This window comes from Chionomys nivalis, chromosome 20 (genome assembly GCF_950005125.1).
Source record: "Chionomys nivalis chromosome 20, mChiNiv1.1, whole genome shotgun sequence".
Lineage (NCBI taxonomy): Eukaryota > Metazoa > Chordata > Mammalia > Rodentia > Cricetidae > Chionomys > Chionomys nivalis.
In genome coordinates this window covers 11,628,709-11,648,081 of record NC_080105.1, presented here as the reverse complement: position 1 = coordinate 11,648,081, position 19,373 = coordinate 11,628,709, and the positions used below count along the sequence as shown (strand labels likewise).

Genomic DNA, 19,373 nt, shown 5'->3' with positions numbered 1-19,373 from the left:
GTATGACCCACATCCAAGACTAGGTATCCATATGACTGCTAACAAAGAACAGGGACTTCGTCCCTCTCTTCTCTACCATGGTGGCGGGTAGGCCAGGGAATACGAGAGCTGGGTCTTTCCCTTGGCAAGTTTGCAAACTCCCTGAGGGCAGAACATTGTCTGAAGTCTTTAACCTCTATGACAGCTGTGTCAGCATGGTGTTTGGCATGGAGAAAGTGCTCAGTGAAAAGGAAACAGCTTGTTGAATTAGTCAGTATGAAGTCTAAACATCAAGAAAAACAAAAATATATTGTTTGGAGCTGAGACTTCTGAGTACAGAAAATCTGAGTCCTTATCCCTGACCCTGGCAGTACTTTGGATAGCTCCTTAATCTTTCTAATTCTCATCGCTAGCCTGGGGACAGCTGTTCATCCTTCACTAATTGGCGGTAAGGATTAAAGGACATTACTTCTATGAAATCAGCAGAAACTCTGGCAAAAGCCCAGAGCGCCTGTGGGAAGCAGCAGCTGTGCCCAGAAGGAGAAGGAAGCAGGAGCCATGATGTAGAGACATTTGGACTGGATGAACTTCAGAGCTTCCCTGGGCTCTCCTGCATTTCACAGCTTCTTAAAGAGAGAGAAATGTGACCTCCCCCACGTGATCTGTCTGAAGGAGTCAACACAATTGGGCCAGGGAGGCAAAGAAAATACTTACTTGTCTTCCATGTCAGGGAAGTACCTGCCTCCTGGAGCCATTTTGTGGAGTTTGCAACACCCCCATCTCCTGAATTCAGACCTCCATTTAGGCACTACTTACCCAGAAGCCCCAAAGCCAGGCCCCCCAAAGCAATTCCCATGGCTCTCCCTCGTTCATAGTTGTCGGTGTAGACACTGGCCAGCATCCCAAGCCCTGCATAGAAAATGACAGCTGATGTTGGCGTATGGGAGGTTGCTGATTGCTTCTTACAGCCCTTGGTCCCCACCCTACAATATCTTGAGTGACTGTCTTTGCTGGATATTTCATGTGAGGGGTTTTATAAAACTTAGCTCACAGAATACTAGAAATACTTCCTCCCACAGTTGCTACTCTCTCCTCCCTTACACACAACTTATTATTTTGGTACTAATATTGTTAAAAATGAAAAGCCTTAGAGACCGGGCAATATAATAATACTACCATCTAATTATTTCCCGTTTCATAAGGGTTTGTCATTTCCTAATATCTCCTTGCATGAGGAGGATACGGACCAGGCCAGGAAAGGAAGATCTATGACCCGACTGTTGTATTCAGTATGATGATCAAGGAGGAACATGAAAACCCTAGGCCCCTGGGAGAGAGAACTGACCGGCAGCATCTAGCAACTGTGCCACCAAGCCATTCAGTTGTGTGAGGGGCAGAACACAGCAGCCTCACGGGATACTGTGGTACCTTTGCTTAGCCATACTTTAAAAACTATGATGACATCACTGAAATAACAAGTCCTATTAAATAAAAGCAGCGCAAAGGAAGGCCATGAAGTGGAGTAGATAAAAGTCTGACTTAGGGGACCTACGACCCCTCCCACAAGTTCACAATCACTCTATTCCTGAATGACAACTGCTACCTCCCTGGATGGTATTTTCCTTGGTTTCCTCATATAAATTTTATGTAGTACCTAAAGTAGTTAGGCAGTGGTAAGAGGTGTGTGTGTGTGTGTGTGTGTGTGTGTGTGTGTGGTTCTGCAGCATTACCTGCAACAGACGAAAATGAAGATCCGATGCCTTGAAGGGTCCGGGCCACAAATAGCAGGGCATAGGTGCCAGAGAAAGCAAACACTGGGAAAGATAAGAGTCGGAATGATCCAGGTTGGCGTGAGGAGAAACGTTTCCTTCAGTGGTGCGGCCACTAGTAGGGTGCTTGTGCTCCTGTAAATAGCCCCTCACCCATGCTTCTATAAGTAACCCTAATTAAATGTGTTGGGTCACCAGAAAAGACGTGAAAGTAGAAAGGGGCTCACTGGGACTAGAAAGATTATTGCTGAGAACGAGGGGGATGAAAGAGGGTGATTGGGAAGGAGGATGATCAAAGGTACCTACCAAAATGCAAGAAATGACCATAACAAAACCCATTAGTAGATATTAGGTTAATTAAGTTGTCACAGTCGGATTCAGCAATCAACTTGACATAGACCAGAGTCATCTGGGAAGAAGTAACCTCAGTTGAGGCATTACCTAGATCAGATTGGCCTGTGGCCATCGCTGTGAGGCATTTTCTTAATTGTTAATAGATATAGGAAGGCCCAGCCCAACATGTGCAGTGCGATTCCTAGGCAAGTGGTCCTGGATTGTACAAAAAAAAGGTAGCTAAGCATGCCATTAGAAGCAAGCTAGTGAGCATCTGTCTTCATAATCTCTGCATCAGTTTCTGCCTCTGGGTTTCAGCCTTGGTTTTCCCCAACCAGGAACTGTACACTGTAAGCCAAATAAACCCTTTTTTCCACCAAGTTTCTTCTGGTAAGAATATTTTATCAAAACAACAAAAACCAAAATAGGACATTAATAAAACAACATTTTGAAAAAAGAATAATTTTTAGGCCAAAGAGATGACTCAGTGAGTAAAGATACTTGCTGCCAAGACTGCAAGGTGAGTTTGAACCTGGAGCCCACATGGTAGGAGAGAAGCAACTCTCGTAAGTTGTCCTTTGACCTTGATGTACTCGGTGGCATACATATGCATGTGTAATAAATAAATAACACAATACACAAACATCAAAAAATTCTTTGGAAAAAAGAAAGAATTAGCAAGCTGACTCAAGTTCCATAGAGAGATGAGTCCCTGTTACATAGATTTTTAAGCATGCACAATGAGCTGAGACCCACTGTGTCATAGAATTAACATATTTAAATACAAAAGGAAGAAGAAAGCATGATGATGTTTGCCTTCTGTTCATGAAGTTAATTGCTTAACTGACGTCACTCCAGCTTTCAATTAGAACGGATTTAGAATTGGTAACAAAGCTAAGAGTCACAGGGCATAAATCACGTCAGTACTGGTGGAAGGAAGGCGAGGTCTCTGTACTTCTGGCTCAGAGTCTGATATTCTACCCACTGAAGTTGAGAGCTGGTACCTATCGCTACTCCTGGATCCAGTATTACATCACATTGACCCTTGCCATTGGTGGGTCATCCTGGGCCACCTGTTGTGTGCACCTCAAGGGCTATAGACATTGGGTAGAAGACATCTTACATTTGATCTGACCTTTCCCCTTGGTGGAAGATGCTTCCGCCAATCAAACTGGGGTTTACTACATGATATCAAGTGTGCTGCTCTGCTGGCCTGGGAGCCAACGTGAAAGAGAAAGAACACATCAGTTTATGCCCTTGAAGATGAACCATCTAGTAGAGACTCTAACACAAATGAAACTGCGAGGCAAACCAGAGAGTTCCGTCTCAAACTAAATTACAGGTTGTAAAGAATGTGTTGGTAGGCCCAGACATCGCTCATCCTTGACTCCCAAACAATTTCTCCAAAGAAAAAAAGAATCCTTCCCAAGGTGTCTGAGCCAGACAAACTTTAATCTTCCTGACCACTTATTATAGGTGTCTTGGGTTGTGTTTTATGAACTTCAGTTACAGCCCAGCATGACCACACCTAACTAATTGTCTCCCAAAAGCACACATTCTCAGTCCCTCCATGTTTAGCCTCCAATGCCCATCCTCAGACTTTCTAGTATCTAGCATGCTTAAACCCCACTATTGTTGTATCTTTAAAGAATGGAGTGGCCAATTTGTCTTTTGTTTCTTTTTTAGTTTCAGAACTGAAAGTCACATTGTGGAAAACCTCAGTCCTGGGAAAATCAGGACAGCTGGTCATACTATTGAGAAAAAGCAATCATTTTCATTTTTCTTTTTTATTTGTTCATTTGACTGGTTTGTATTTTTAAGACAGAGTTTCTCTTTGTAACAGCTCCAGGAGTCCTGAAACTTAATTTGTAGACCAGACTGGCCTCAAACGCACAGAGATCCACCTACCTCTGCCTCCCAAGTGCTGGGATTAAAGATGTGTGCCACCACCACCTGGCTTCTTTCCACTTTTCTAAATTAATATTGGTCATTATTTGTCTCCCATTTATGTTTAAAAAAAAATCCCAGATAGGGGCTTTGAGAGTAATGATAAGCACCAGCAACTTCTTAGTAATTTTGTTTTTTTGAGACAGGATCTCCTGTATCCTGGGCTGGCCTTGAACTTACTGTAGTCAAGGATGACTCTGACCTTCTAAGCCTCCTACTTCTAGCTCCCAAGTGCTAGGATTACGGGCCTGTGCCAGTATGCCCAGTTCTTACTTGTTTTATTCAGATAGCATGCCCAGTTCTTACTTGTTTTATTCAGATCCTAAGTAAGTCTTACACAGGCTACGCTAACAGCTAAATATATTTTCTTTTGTATAGAATTAGGCTAACTCCGTAGATCAACACTAGTGACCTCACATAAACCATAATTGTTATTCAACACATACAGTTAGGTAAATAGAAAAGGGTTTTAATTACTACTTCTTGGCAGAGAGGCAGGCAACGATTTTATACTAAAGAGCTTGGGCCACAGATACACTTCATGGTCTTATTATTTTGCAGGGTATGGTCATGATTCCAAAAGCAACCACCACACCCTCCTCTAGACAGCGAGAACATATTTTATCCTTTGTGTTGCAGAAAAAAAATAATGAATTTCCAAGTCACACTGGATGACCATATTCCTTAATTTGTTCTCTTACACAGGCTGAGTTTATGGAAATTAATGAACACTGCTACTGAACTTCCTAAGTTTCTTTTCTTATTGGTACATTTTCTTTCACCACTTCATGTGTGTACACTCTGGTCTCCACCTCACCACCTTCTCCCGTTTCCCTCTGGACCCAACCAGCCCCTCTACCCCCACAAATCCCTTGCCTTCATTAACTGGTTTTGGTTTTGTGTGGTGTCCCACAGAGTTTGATAAGGGCCTTTTCTGTGACCCTGAGTTTAGAACTAAGTCGCAGAGCCTGGTGACTGTTTTTTTTTTTTTTTTACTTTACTGACCCAAGTGTTTTTCCAGCTATCAGCAAGAACACCCCGTTTCAAGCTCTTGTACTTCAGCCTTCCTTTCACCCCTAAATTTAACTTTGGATTGGGTCAGTTCTTACTGTAGGGAAAAGAAAAGCTGAAGAGGAATAGAGAAGAGGATGCAAGATAGAAAACTAAGGGAAAAAATCAAGGGGGAGGGAGAAGCTGTGTAATTCGGAGCAGGTCTTAGCAAAGGCAGCAGGAAGCAACGGCAGGTCTACAGGCACCTTCCTGGCATTAACCCCTAGAAGTGGACACCCCCACCCTGTGTGCTTCCTCCTCATGCCTCAGAGTCAACATCAGGCTTATTCTCCTCACTGTTTTGATTCTGCCTCCATTCCATTAGGAACATGAAGCTGATACCGAATAGGTTTTGCCATTTACTCTCCTGTTTCTTTAGCAAATTTACTTCCCTAAAGTATTACCTTTAGTGCCCTCAGTTAGGAAACAGTAGGATTTGGGACTTTTCTAGTTACTAGCACGCAATATTCTTTTGCTGTTGTTATTAGTCATCCTTCACCATAGCATACCAAAAGAATACCTTTACCATAGCATACTGAAGTAATCCTATTTCTGTAAAAGATGGGAGGCTTGTAGGAAGCTTGCTCAAGAGATTAGTTACACACACACACACACACACACACACACACACACACACCCCTACCTGAACAAGTAAATATACATACACACATTCATATACGCCATGTTGTGTACATTCAAACAGCTCTCATGATTTTCACTGAAGTAAATTAAGAATCTGTTCTCCTGTAGAAGAGGAGAATAATTCCAATTAGGGGGAAGTGGTTACTTATGCTATCCCAGCCCCTGTTCAAAAGGCTACAAAACATTTCAGTCACTGTCCCAGTTGCTTGTTCGGATGTCTTACTTTTCTCTGGGTTACACAATCCTGCTCCCTTACACTACATTTATACAACAAAATCAAAGATGCTTAGTGAAGAGAAGCCAGTGACTTACTCAGTGTGGAGAGAAACATGATCATAAAGCCAGCAAACATGGGGATGTGATAACCAATCCTAAAACAGAAGTGAACAAAAAAGATAGCATTGCAGCAGGTATTCATATTCTCAGACAGTATTATTTTAATCTCAGTACGAACAGAGATGGGGTTAATATAAGGGCAATTTTTCATATGTGAATGCATACACATAAACAAACAAACATGCAGATCTACCCATAGACAAGGCCCAAATGATCCTTCCAGAGAAGGTGTCTCTCAAAACCTCAGGATCATCCTAGATGAGAATTCCAGAAGCCAGAGCGCAGATTGCATTCAGATTGTCCTAAGCTCTCCTCCATACCACTCAAACCTTGCTCACCGACTTCCAGCTGCTCACTGCTTCTGTTCTCAGTGCTCAGATTCATTCACATCTCTAAGAAAATGCGATGCCTGGAGCATGTCACCAACAACCTGCTCTCCTTTGGGATAACAAGCTGCCAAACTGCTGGCTCCCCTGGGGCCAGAGCATCCCTTCTTTCCTTTTCTAACCACCTGCATCAGGTTCTTAACCTGTGGGTCAGGACCTTTTGGGAGTTACATATTAGATATTCACATTACAATTTATAACAGCAAAATTACAATTATGAAGTAGCAATGAAATAATTTTATGGTGGGGGTCACCACAACAAGAGGAACTGTATTAAAGGGTCACAGCATTAGGAGGGCTGAGAACCACCGACCTATATGAGACCTGGGCCTCTGTGCTAAGGTAAGTATGTACTTGGCGGATGGAACACTGTGGCATTTGAATAAGAATGGCACCCATAGGCTCAAACATTTGAACACTTAGTCACCAGAGAGTGGTACATTGAAAGGATTAGAAGGAGTAAGATGTGTGGCCTTGTTGGAGCAAGCGTGTCACTGCGGGTAGACTTTGAGGTTTCAAAAGTCTGTGACAACTCCAGAGTCTCTGTCTCGTCTCTGTCTCTCTCTGTCTCTGTCTCTCTCTCTCTCTCTCACTGCTTATGAATCAGGATGCCGCTCTCAGCTATGCCTCCTATCTGCGTGCTGCTGTGCTTCCTGCCATGATGATAATAGACTAAAGTTCTGAGACTGTAAGCCAGCCCCAAATTTAAAGATTTTTTTCCTGCAATAATTACCTTGGTCATGGCGTGTCTTCACAGCAATAGGGCAATGACTAAGACAGACACTGTGGCTACTGAGTTACCTGTTGATAAGAGGTCCTACAAATGGGTTGACCAGAAGTTGCATCAAAGCCTTTGAAGCAAATAGAACCCCAACCCGGACGTTTTCTTCTTCCAAGAACTCTATCCCTTGCAAGCAGTTGTTTTGGGGTAGTGAGCCAGTTTCAGTGACCGGAGGAGGGATGGTGCCATTTGTCGATGCTACACGGAAGGGTATGCGCTCTTCTACAGTCACGGTGGTGTTGTCAAAGAGGGAGAATATGGTGGAGAAGGTAGGAGAGGTCAGAGCTTGCTGGGAGCTTACAGGAGGACTCCTATGCAAAGAAGAGTTGATGTCTCTGAACTCTGTTGCATACAAGAAGGTGGGCACAATGGGCACTGGAAATCAATGAGGATACGTGATGAAACTCAAGGTCAGAGGTCCTTTTACCACTACTAACTTCAAAAGCATTACTACAATGTCCAGTTTGATGCAGAAAGAAGACTCCTAAGAGACATCATTTAAAGCCTACTAAAGACCATGCCTGCTCAAGCCATCCTATTAACTAAATTAACTGTCAAATTCTAGCCATCAGACAGTTAGACTTGACGGATTTGTGACATCCTTTCAGCTTAATTCACCTACTTGTAAAGAATCATGTATAACCTAAGAATCAATACTTGATGATGATCTATAATGATTCTTCACAGATGGATGCAAAATGGGAAACATTCACCCAATACACATATCCCAGCTGAAGTAGAACCCAGCTGGCTCTGCCTCTTTGTATCAGTTTCCAGGTGACCAGAGGGCTGGAGAGGCTAAGGACCTCAGTGTGGTGTGAGAAGCTCTAACTCTGAGGCAGTTCACAGGAATCAAATACCAGCCCCAGGACTCACTAGGGAGCAGCTTGGACATGTCACTCAACATCTTTGAGTCTTGTTTTCCTTCTGTAAAAGAGACAGAACCTGCCAGGACCCACTGATATCCAGATTTAATAATTTCTATGGTGGAGTGGGTATACATATTTCCTTTTGATACTGAGATTTCTTATTTGCTATTTCAGTGTTTGTGAGAATTTTATGAATTATAGAAGCACAAGAAATGAGTATCGACTATATTGGATTATCTGTCAGCCAGAAAGTGCAGGACTGTGAGGCAATGAACTGCCAACAGGGCCAGGCTTGGTAAGGACTTGGTTATCCTATGTTTGTAAAGACAGGCAGGGAAATTTTCCCAGGTAAACAATGCCCAGTGCCCCACGTGTCTCTACAGTCATCAGCAACCATAGGAAGACATAATGGTGAAGAAGTAGGTCTTCTTTTCCTGCCAGGCACCTTTGAACCTGTTTTTGTTTGAACCTCTGAAGTTCAACAGCCTTCAGACCCTGAGGCCTACAGTTCCCTCCAACCCTCAACAACCTCCATGTCTTTTCCATATGACAAACTAAACAAGTCTGCTCACTGATGAAATCAAGCAGGGTATGCTGCCTGCTGTGACCCAAAGCAAATACATCCTCCACACAAAAAGCCCCAGACGTACCCACTACAGTGAGCAGCATGTTGTCCAGGAGCAGAGCCACAAACACCACCACCAGCACCAGCTTCCGAGATTCTCTCCCTTCCCTCAGCAACCGCCGAGGAGCACCCAGAACAACCTGGAACATGGCAGGGCTGCAGGAGGCTGGGCTATGTAGGGAGTGGGAGCGTAGGGGCCTTCTCTTCCAGGTGCTTAGGAAGGTCCCTTGACAGATGTGGGTCTTCTGGCACCTTTGTAGAAGAGGACGTCGGCCTGGTCCAGAACAGCTCACTGTACAAATCAACAGTGGAAATGCTTGCAAGCAGCGAAAGAGTTTGAATTTTCCACGCCGATCTGCTCATTCTTTATATAATCTCAATAATTCCATATTTCCCATAACACCTTGCAGAAAACTTTGCTTACCAGAGATTTGTGTCTGAAATTACAGCCACTGCATTAAGCAGCTTCCACCGGTGCCCAGCCTCCTTGTTTCTCAAACGAGAGGCATCAGCTTTCTCCCAGAATGGTGTGGGCATCACCTGAGACATTACAGACTCGTCTCCTCCAATTTTAAAATGGTTTTAATTATGGAATACTGTCTTTAAAGGTAGCTTTATGAGTCAGGCATGGTGGTGCACACCTGTAATCCCAAGACCCAGGAGGCGAAGCCAAGAGGGTCTTAAGACTGGGGTCAGCCTGGACTACATAGAGATTCAGGTCACAGCTACACAGCAAGACCTTGTCTCAAAAATAACATAAATACAAATAAAAGCAACTTTATTACTATGCCAAAAATGTTCATGTTTATCACCATTCAAAAATTGTAGTATAGAAGACTACATGTAGCCTGTAAACATATATATCAACTGACAACATTAACCAGAAAGAGAACAGTTTTAAAAAAAAGAACCAAAGACTCAGGAGCTGAAGAGATTTGTCCTGGGTCACACAGTTGGTGTCAAACAAAGATAAACCCCCAAGCTTCTCAACTTGTATATTTGCAGTCTACCTTTTCCTGTGGATATAGGTTCGAAGTATGTGTACTTTTTGTATTTAAGCTACAGGACCCTGTTCAGAAAAGCATGCTGCTATGTAAATAAGATACTAACTTTGACAATGAGTTTCCTAAGCAGGCTTCTCTATGAGTAGTTGCCTATTTAGGAACCTGTAACGTATATTATCATCAAGTTCCAGTCCCCTGCCTAAACTCAGGAAATTGAAATTTCTAGGAGGATTTCATTTGTTTTTTATGAGACTTCTGTTTGAGTGCCAACAATATCAATAACGTAACATTTAACAGTGGACTATTATCGTAAACTGTATGATACGTATATGACGTTACAGTCACAGCTTGACTTTGGTACGTTAAAAAAAAAAGGTGAGCTTCTTTATAACCGACTACAAAGATGCACATTTAAGGGTTGGTTACTTTAATCAGTGATTTTACTCTCTTCCTTGTTTATCATTTTAAAATATTCTATAATGAACCAGTTTCATGAAACAAGCAGTAAATAATTTTGAATGGTTATCTCTGGGATTAAATGTTAGGTAGAAGTACCGCAGGCACTGAGCTGGTGCCTTCTAAGCCCCGGGCTAGAATATCTTCCTCACTGCAGTTCAAGGAGCAAGAACCTAAGTGAAACAAATTAAGAGATAACTTTGAACCAGGGATCACATACTGTGACCTGGCAGCCTTCGCTTCTTTGCATAATAAGAAATTTCAAACTACAAACTTACTGAAGACACATACGAGAGAAAATAAGGAAAAGCTAAAAGAAAGCAGCAAAAATTAAACGATGTTAAATAGAGTAAAATAAGTAAGGAGAGATTAAACAATTCGATAAAAGAACACCAAGAAAATAAGAAATCTGTCAATCCATCAGTACTAAACTTCACAGTCAAAATCCTCTAATAAGAAACAGAACATTTAAGGAAGAATTAAACTCATCCAAAGGGGGAAAACAATCCTACCTTACAGTTCATCTTGATGTGAAGCACTCAGAGAGAAACTGGCAGCTTTGGCAAGACAGCAGAGGCTCTGCTCTCTGGACGTAGATGTGCTGATGGATTTATTGCTGCCTGTTATCTGAGGAAACCGTGTGTGTGTGTGTGTGTGTGTGTGTGTGTACGCGCTTTGTCCACAAAGACTTAATTGGAACCTCTAACAGGTTTTATTTAGACCCTTAGCTCCCTGTATCAAAAGCAGGCAGGGCCGCAGAGGATGGAGGGGGTGGATTTCTTCCAAAGCAAAGAGGCTCTGGGCTCTGTTGGTTTTCATCTGTGCTTATCTATCATATGCCGTTTGCTCGTTTAACTCTTGCCTGGATCTGAATACAAACCAGAATGCCAGATAGAACCAGGGTGCATCTCCTGTCCTTTGCTACTTCAAGATGCCTCCAATTCTTTCCTTAAAAGTAATAAATCTTGAAACATTTATGTGAAGAAAACTGATGTGCTTACTGCTCTTTTGCCATAAACTCTAACATCTGGGGCTGGGGAGATGACTCAATAAATGATCTGCCACACATGCGTAAAGAGCTGAGTTTGATTTCCAGCCCACATTTGCTGTAACGCAGCTCTGGAGGTCACAAGTCCACACAGCTGTGTCTAGGTTCAAATGAAGGTATCAGCGGGTCTTTGTCCTTCTGTTGACTCTGGGGACAATTCAATTCTTCCAGCTCCTAGAGGCCACCTGCGGATCTTGGCTCCTAGCTTCCACCTTCAAAACCAGCAGCATGTGTCTAATTCTCTCCCTCCTTCACACAGAAGAATTCCTGTGGTAACACTGAGCGTGCCCAAATATTTCAAGATTAACTTCCTATCCCCAGGACCTTAACATAGTCATACCTGAAACACATGTACCTTTTATTTTTTTTATTTTATTTTATTTTATTTTTTTTTTTGGATTTTGAGACAGGGTTTCTCTGTAGTTTTTGGTGCCTCTCCTGGAACTAGCTCTTGTAGACCAGGCTGGCTTTGAACTCACAGAGATCCTCCTGCCTCTGCCTCCCGAGTGCTAGGATTAAAGGCATGTGCCACCACCACCACCCGGAAACATCTGTACCTTTTAACATACAGAGAAACAGTCACAGGTTCATGACCAGATGTGAGCATCTCTGGGTACCATTGCCCATTATCACAGGGGGCAAAGCAAGTGGGTCCCCCAACATTCCCCTATACTTGTATCTCTAAAGAAAAAAAGGGATTATGGTCAAAAGCTGGGGGAGACTTATCAGTAAATGTAGTTTCTAGCTGTGGGCAAAAGACCTCTTTGGAATCCAGTTGGCACTTCTGGCACCACGTTCCCTGCCAAGTGCAGTTAGGTTCTCTGAGGGTTTAGGCATCTCCAGCAGAGTGCACCTATCTAGTAGAGAACACTCACATGCGGTTGAGGGAAGATAGAACAATCCCAAGTGAAGAAAATCTATTCGAAGATAGCACCAAAATAAGAGTCTCGCCCACAAGAGTTTATGAAGATGATGGCTTGGGGAACTGAGGCCTTCAGAGGGCAGGTGTGGATGAAGGATGATCATGCTTCACATTCGCAGAAATAATAGTAACGATGGCAACTGCTGTTAAACGCCTAGTCTATTTTCAGCACGTGATCATATGTAGCCGTATGTTATTTGTAATATATATTATATTTAAAACATGTAGATACATTGTTCAGCTGTGCAGTGCTTATGTTCATAGGCAGGCCAACTAGATCTTCACAGATACTGACGAGCACAGGAATGAGTGCTCATCTTCCTCTGGTTAATTTTTTCATTTATGTGGGGGGGAGGGGTCCGCATACGTGTGTGCCATAACACATGTGTCAGTGGACAACCTTGAATGTCATTCCTCACCTTCTACTTTGTTGAGACCTTTTTGGTTTGTCACTGTGCTCACCAGGCTGGCTGGTCAACAAGAAGGTCCAGTGAATGCAAGTCAAGTCATCAGGCTTGGCAACAAGCCCCTTACCAAGGAGCCATTCGATGTGCTCTAGAATAAATCTGTGTGCACATATGCAGACTTGCACACACTTCTCAGAAGCTGAAAGCCACCCTGATGCTCCCTGGTGGACGAATGGATAAGTAAATGTGATAAAAACTCGCAATGAGATGTTAGCCCATGTGGATTAATCCTGAGGATATTACGTTAAAAAATATGTCATTCACCACAGGTAAAGTTTTCTCTGATTTCATCTATATGAGGTTACTAGAACAGAAACTGCATGTTTGCTAGGGTCTTGGGAAAGGGGTAATGGGAAGTTGTTCTTCACTGAGTACAGAGTTTCATTTTCACAAGATGAAAAATCTTTAGAGATTGACTGGTTGAACAAATGTCAGTACACTTAACACTGAATTGTATATTTTAAATTGGTAAGATTGGGCTGGAGAGATGGCTCAGCTGTTAAAGGCTAGGCTCACAACCAAAAATATAAATTGGTTAAGATGATAGATCTTATGTCTTGTTTGAAATAACTAAACTTTTTAAAAACCTGTATGTACATCATGGTCATATACAATATATATTTGAATATATAATATATTTTCAAAAATATACAACATACTTTTTAAACTGAGTATAATGACTCGCATCTGTAATCTCAGCACTCTGGAAGCTAAGGGAAGATATCTCCACAAATCCAAAGCTGGACCACACATTGAGTTCTAAGACAATCAAGGCTACAGAGCCAATTTATGTCCACAAAAACAAACAAGACGGAAACTACATATTCCAGCTAGTCTCGAACTAGCAATCCTCCTACCTCGTCCTCCCAAGTACATGAATGCACATCTTAATTCTACGTATCTTCCACAGCATACTGGGAAAACTAAAGAAGATTAACTAGTAAAAAGCAATGATTGCATCTAGACACAGCTATGCCAGTGGCCTCAAAGTCCTCGCAAAGTCCTCTGTTTTTGGTCAGAGCAAAGTGGAAGTGTGAGGCTCTCCAACCACGGTTCTGTCCTTTCAGCTTAGATGACTGGCAAGTGGGCCCTTCAGACTGACCGCTCTTTCTCTATAGGCCCATAGTACAATGACTGGAACTGAGGTTTACATGTGGATCCCGTGACTCGAATCTGAGGGGTAGTTTTGATTCTCATTTCCTGTTTCTGTTTCCTTTAGCTGTTCAAATATTGAACAATCACTTCATAATTCCTCATGTTTAGCAGATGTCAGGGTTACAGGCCCAGCCTGCAGAGGCTTGCTTCCCAAATAAAGGACATTGGTTCAGAAGCAATGTGCAGGCTTCTGAAAAAGAACAGGACTACCTAGTGAGGGACTGCAACTTTCTACGGCTATGGTCTTCATGACACAGAAGATCCTTTGGAACAGAGATGTGACCAAAGGGTAAGGAGTTACCACGTGTGAACAAAAACAAGCGCTGGATTTAGATCCAGGGGAACAAGGCACTTTAAATGCCAAAAATCAAGCCACACATGATAACATACATCCATAATCTCAAAACTTGGGAAGCTAAGGCCGTTCCAGGAGACGCAACAATCTCTTCTGGATTCAGAGGACATGCACATGGTACATATACATCAACGCAGGCAAAGCACTCATACACATAAATGAAAATAAATAAATCTAAAACAAAACAAAGTCAAAGCCAGGAATATAGCTCAGCCATAGAGTTACTGGTCTAACACACACACATATACATGCCAACCCAACAAAAATCTATCAGTTTAAACAAAAGCCCTTAATATTTCCCATTTTACTTCTGCTTCAAAAGTATAATAGAAGCTCAGCAGGCAAAACCGACAAAAGTTGGGCTCAGTAGTAGCACACACCTGCAATCTCAACACTTGCAAACCTAGAACACGAGGATTATGAGTTTGAGGACAGTTTGAACTACATAACCAGATGTTATTCAAAAAGTTAAAGGGGGACCCCGAGGTCATAAAAGCAAGAGAGCTGTTCCTGCCCCTCATAGCTGCAGCCCTCGGGAGAGCAGCCCTTACCCATCTCCTAGGCAACACAGTAGAGCTGGCCCTGAAGGTATCGGTGTGGAAGAACCTACACTGGGGGTGGGAAAGCCCAGAAATGGGACCACCTTTGCTCATTGCTGCACGGAGTGAACTAGTTAGGGCAGTGCTGGAGAGCTCACCCTGGTGGAGAAGACAGGGGAGAGCTGGACGGCTGACCAACCCTGCAACTACCCAGGTCCAGAACCAGAGTTACACATTGCCCCACCCCAATATCCACTCCATTAGTGACTCCCGGAACATGGGGGTGGAGGGTGGGGGGCTGGTCCTGTGGACCCAGGGCTATAATATCTCCATGACACGAGGGCAGTAACGGAAGAGTCCCGGTGAGGACCCAGAGCTGATGGCATAGCAGAGACCAGGGCCTCAAACCAAACCAATAATCTTCGTGATGAACAACTGCATGTAAACATCCATGGGTAATGGGGTTACTGTGTGACTCACTGTGTCTCACACTGCAGCTTCCATGACGAGATTATGAGATTTTCCCTTTCTTCCTTTTTTTCTCTCCCTTCTTCTCTTAAAGTTTGTTTTATTTTAGGGGTGGAGGGGGGAGGGAGATTGATGTGGGAAGTTCATCTGTCTGTTGCTTTCATTGGTTAATTAATGAAGAAACTGTTTGGCTTGATAGGTCAGAACATAGGTGGGTGAAGTAGACAGAACAGAATGCTGGGAAGAAGGGAAGTGAGGTCAGATGGATGGAGCCAGCCACCAGGTCAGACATGCTGAATCTTTCCCGGTAAGCCACCACCTCGTGGTGCCACACACATTAATAGAAATGGGTTAATCAAGATGTGAGAGTTAGACAATAAGAGGCTAGAGCTAATGGGCCAGGCAGTGTTTAGATGAATACAATTTGTGTGTTGTTATTTCGGGGCATAAGCTAGCCAGGCGGCCAGGAGCTGGGCGCAGCAACACAGCCTGATGCTCCTTCTACAGGATATGGGTAAGATTGGGAAAGATGATGTGAAAGACATGAAGAATAAATAAAAAGAAAGTTTTTAAAAAGGCAGAAATGGAAGAAGGAGGAAGAAGAGGATCACATTTTATAATTCAGAAATAATCACTGTCAACATATCCTTTGGTATATGTTTTGAGCTTGTGTATTCATATATCAGTAATTCACAATGTTTTGTATATATTATTTTATATATTAGATTCTAACCAATACTGCACTGCGACTTTTTCTCAGTGTTTATAAGAGGATTCTATCTGGATTAGTGTCTGCAATGTTCCGTCAAACAGACATTCCGCATTTGTCAAACTAAGGAACGTGAGAGGACCATCTTGATCTGGCATGAGAAGAAAGCCTTGACAAACAGCATTTGAGTTTCCAGGACGTACACTTCCTCTACCAGGCTTCAGTGCGATACCACCTAGCGAGGGGACGGCAGCCACCCACCCTTTGAGATTTAGGTTAAACACTTGTGCCACTTTTTCTCAATCACCAATGTTCTGATAATAGGGGGCCCTCTGCTGTTCCTCCCTTTAGCACAACACATTCCTGACACAGTGATAGTGAAAGAAACATGGAATAGAATCAGACATCTCAGTTTTCAGGCCAAAGTCATTTCCAGCCGAAATCTGACTGTTTCTAATGATCAGAAAGAAAAAGAGGAGGAAGGGAAGGAGGAAGGGAAGGAGGGAGAGGAGGAGGAGGAGGAGAAGGAAAAATTAATCCAAGAATAAAGAAGTAATTTTTTAAATTTATCTTTTCTTCCACTTTATGCTGAAATATTTATACTGATAATTCTATGTTGTTTTATTCCATTTTACATAATATTTTCCTCGAATAGTATTTTCCAACAAATAAAGAAAGATTCACATTATATGGGAAAAATTAAGTCACTGGCATGAGGTCCTCTTCCTTATTTTTCTTCCTCAATAAATATCTGAAATAAAATATAATTTCACATTACTTCCAGAGTTGCTGAGTGCTACAAGCCTAGTTTTAAATTCTAAAAAAAAAAAAAAAAAAAAAAAAAAAAAACGAGACCTAGAGGTTCAGGGTTGGGATACCAGTTTTGGGAGGTGGAGACAGGAGGATACGAAGTTCAAGGCCATAGCAAGTTTGAGGCCAGCTGGATCTACAAGAAACTGTCCCAAAGAAACTAACTAAAAATTTCTTAAGAGATACACATAACATAAAATATTCCCTACTGACAGGTGGCAAGCGAGAGACAGAAGGAACTGAGAGCTGTCCTAAGGTCACATTGCATATTCAAAGAGACAGCCAACATTGAAGCTGGGCTTGCTGTCTCATGCTCTGACCACATTCTCTATGGCTGGGCCAGCTACTCTTGCATTCCTTGGGAGTAAAGAAAGGCACCTTAAAACCATTCCATGTAGAAGAGCAAAGGCGTGGCACATTTCATTCATCTGATGGACTATATTAAGTGCTAGCTGCAAATTAATTCCTTAGGTGCTTCCGATAAAAGAATCAAGAAAATGGCTGTTTAAAACAAATTGGTTAGAGTGACATGTCATTTAGTTTTTAGAAAAGAACTTCACACAGTGGTTCTCCACTTGTGGGCCATGACATTAGATAGTTGCATATGAGATATTTACATTATCATTCATATCATTAGCAAAATTACAGTTATGAAACAGCAACAAAATAATTTTAAGGTTTGGGGTCACCACAACATGAGGAACTGTTTTAATGGGTTGCAGCATTAGGAAGGTTGAGAACCACTTTTCTAACACATAGTAATTAATGCATAAAGGTTTATCAATCAATAAAAGTACACGAGTCATCTCAGCTGAGAAATATATAGATTTGCATGCATAAGATATATAAGATCAAGCTAACCAAAATCCCAGCACAGATGGGGAAGCAGCTCCTGAGGATGGCTGCTAAGGGGAAAGGAGAGTCAATTTTGTTCAGAAATTTGGTCCCTGCGAGACCACCAATGTAGATGGTCCTACACCCATGCACATACTGGGTACTCGGTAGGCAAAACAAACAAACAAACAAACAAAAACCATATATGATCTTGAGAGGGATAGAAATGCAGAAGATGGGGTAAGAATTGGAGGAGAGAAAAGTGGGGGGCTGGATTTGATCAAAATTTCATGCACACAAGATATTCTCGAACAATAAAAAGTTTAAAAGAAGCATATAGAATTTACCGTTTGTATTCTTGACCTTTTTTAAAACACTTCCAACAATTTTATGGAGAAGGATTGAAGGATTGTTATGCACAGAAATGAGGTGCACTCAGAGTAGACCCCAGGAACTTCTACTTCATTTGTAACACCAACTGACCAACTCTCAGCTGAAATACTTGGGGCCAGGAGAGCTTTAGATCTCACATGTCTGTTTTCATTTTGCAATATTTGCATTTACACAATGGTATGTATGTCTCGCATACAGGCTCTAAGACCAGAAATAAAACTCATTTATGTCCCAAACATACCTCACATGTGCAGTACACAGGAAATTTTCTAGGAGAACAGTAAGTTTGTGAATGAGGCAATGTTCCAAGTGGAATACTCCATCTGTGGCATCATTTTGGCACTCAGAGTTTTTGGATTTTCTAGCATTTCAGACTTTGGAACCTGCACACCACCATGATATAAATACAGTTCAGCTCTCAATCCCCTCTTCCAGGTTTAAAAAGGGGGGGGGAGATTAATTTTCTTGATCATGTTCCTCTTTATAGTTGAGACAGGTTCCCATGTAATACAGGTCTTCCTCAAACTCCTGTGTAACTGAAGATGACCAAGAATGAGCTGATTCTCTGGGGTTACTGTGTGTACCACTATGTCCCCCTTCATAGTGGTCTTCTAGTGTCCAAAGAAATTGGACTCTTTTGCTCCTCCTCTTATTAGCTTTCTCTTATGTTTTTTGGCAACCGTCTCAATGTTGCCACATTTTTTCTTCTTTTGGCTTCTTGAACATGAAGTTGAGTGTCCAGTCCCCTAATCCTAATGATTCCTTCAACATCTCTCCATTCTATACACATTCTCAGGCTTCGTTCTTTTTCCTCCATATTCCCAAATTGATGATAAATTACAAATCTTACCCCAGGTCAGTCTAGATATCTTCTTGTGTATTTATCAACAATCTGTGGAAAGCTAACAGTTTTTTTCCTTGCCTTGTCCTATCACAGCAAAGTTCTTGCCAATTTTCTTTTTTGGGATTATAAACAGAACCATAATCGATTTCTAGGTTTTTCTTTTCCCTCAAACAACAAGTTTTTTCAGATTTTTTTATTTCTTTTTTCCCTTCCTTCCTTCCTTCCTTCCTTCTTTCTTTTTTTGAAACATGTTCTCACTATGTGACTCTGACTGTCCTAGAACTCATTATGTAGACCAGGATGCCCTGGAACTCGCAGAGACCTTCCTGCTTCTGCCTCCTGAGTGCTGGGATTAAAGGCGTGCGCCACCACACCAGACCACCTGCTAATTTTATCACAGCCACAGAAAACAAACTAGAACACCCTATGTAAGTTCCACCTCCTCAGGAAGTTTTCAAGTCTGTTCCTAAGGTGGTCTTCCACACGGATATGCAAGCAAGCCAAGGTCTGCTGAACAGATCCAGGAGAGAATGAAGTCGATAGAAGGATAAACTGAAATAAATTATAACACAAAGCACTCCATGCTAGATAGGTTTTCTATCTTCTGCTTTTTAAGGCGGTTTTCATAGTTTAACAATAAACATCAGTAGTG

At 42.2% G+C, this 19,373-nt stretch overlaps 1 protein-coding gene across 1 annotated transcript in view; it reads right to left on the bottom strand.

The window, feature by feature from the left end:
* Slc18a1 (solute carrier family 18 member A1) overlaps positions 1-8,866 on the bottom strand; it is a 33,902-nt gene extending 25,036 nt beyond the window's left edge. The window contains exons 1-5 of the mRNA XM_057752837.1: positions 8,743-8,866; positions 7,244-7,598; positions 6,033-6,091; positions 1,710-1,793; positions 796-888 (exon numbers count right to left, since the gene is read on the bottom strand). Of these exons, the coding sequence (XP_057608820.1) occupies positions 796-888; positions 1,710-1,793; positions 6,033-6,091; positions 7,244-7,598; positions 8,743-8,866 (715 nt within the window). The remainder of the gene's footprint in view (positions 1-795; positions 889-1,709; positions 1,794-6,032; positions 6,092-7,243; positions 7,599-8,742) is intronic.
* Between the last annotated feature and the right edge of the window lie 10,507 nt (positions 8,867-19,373).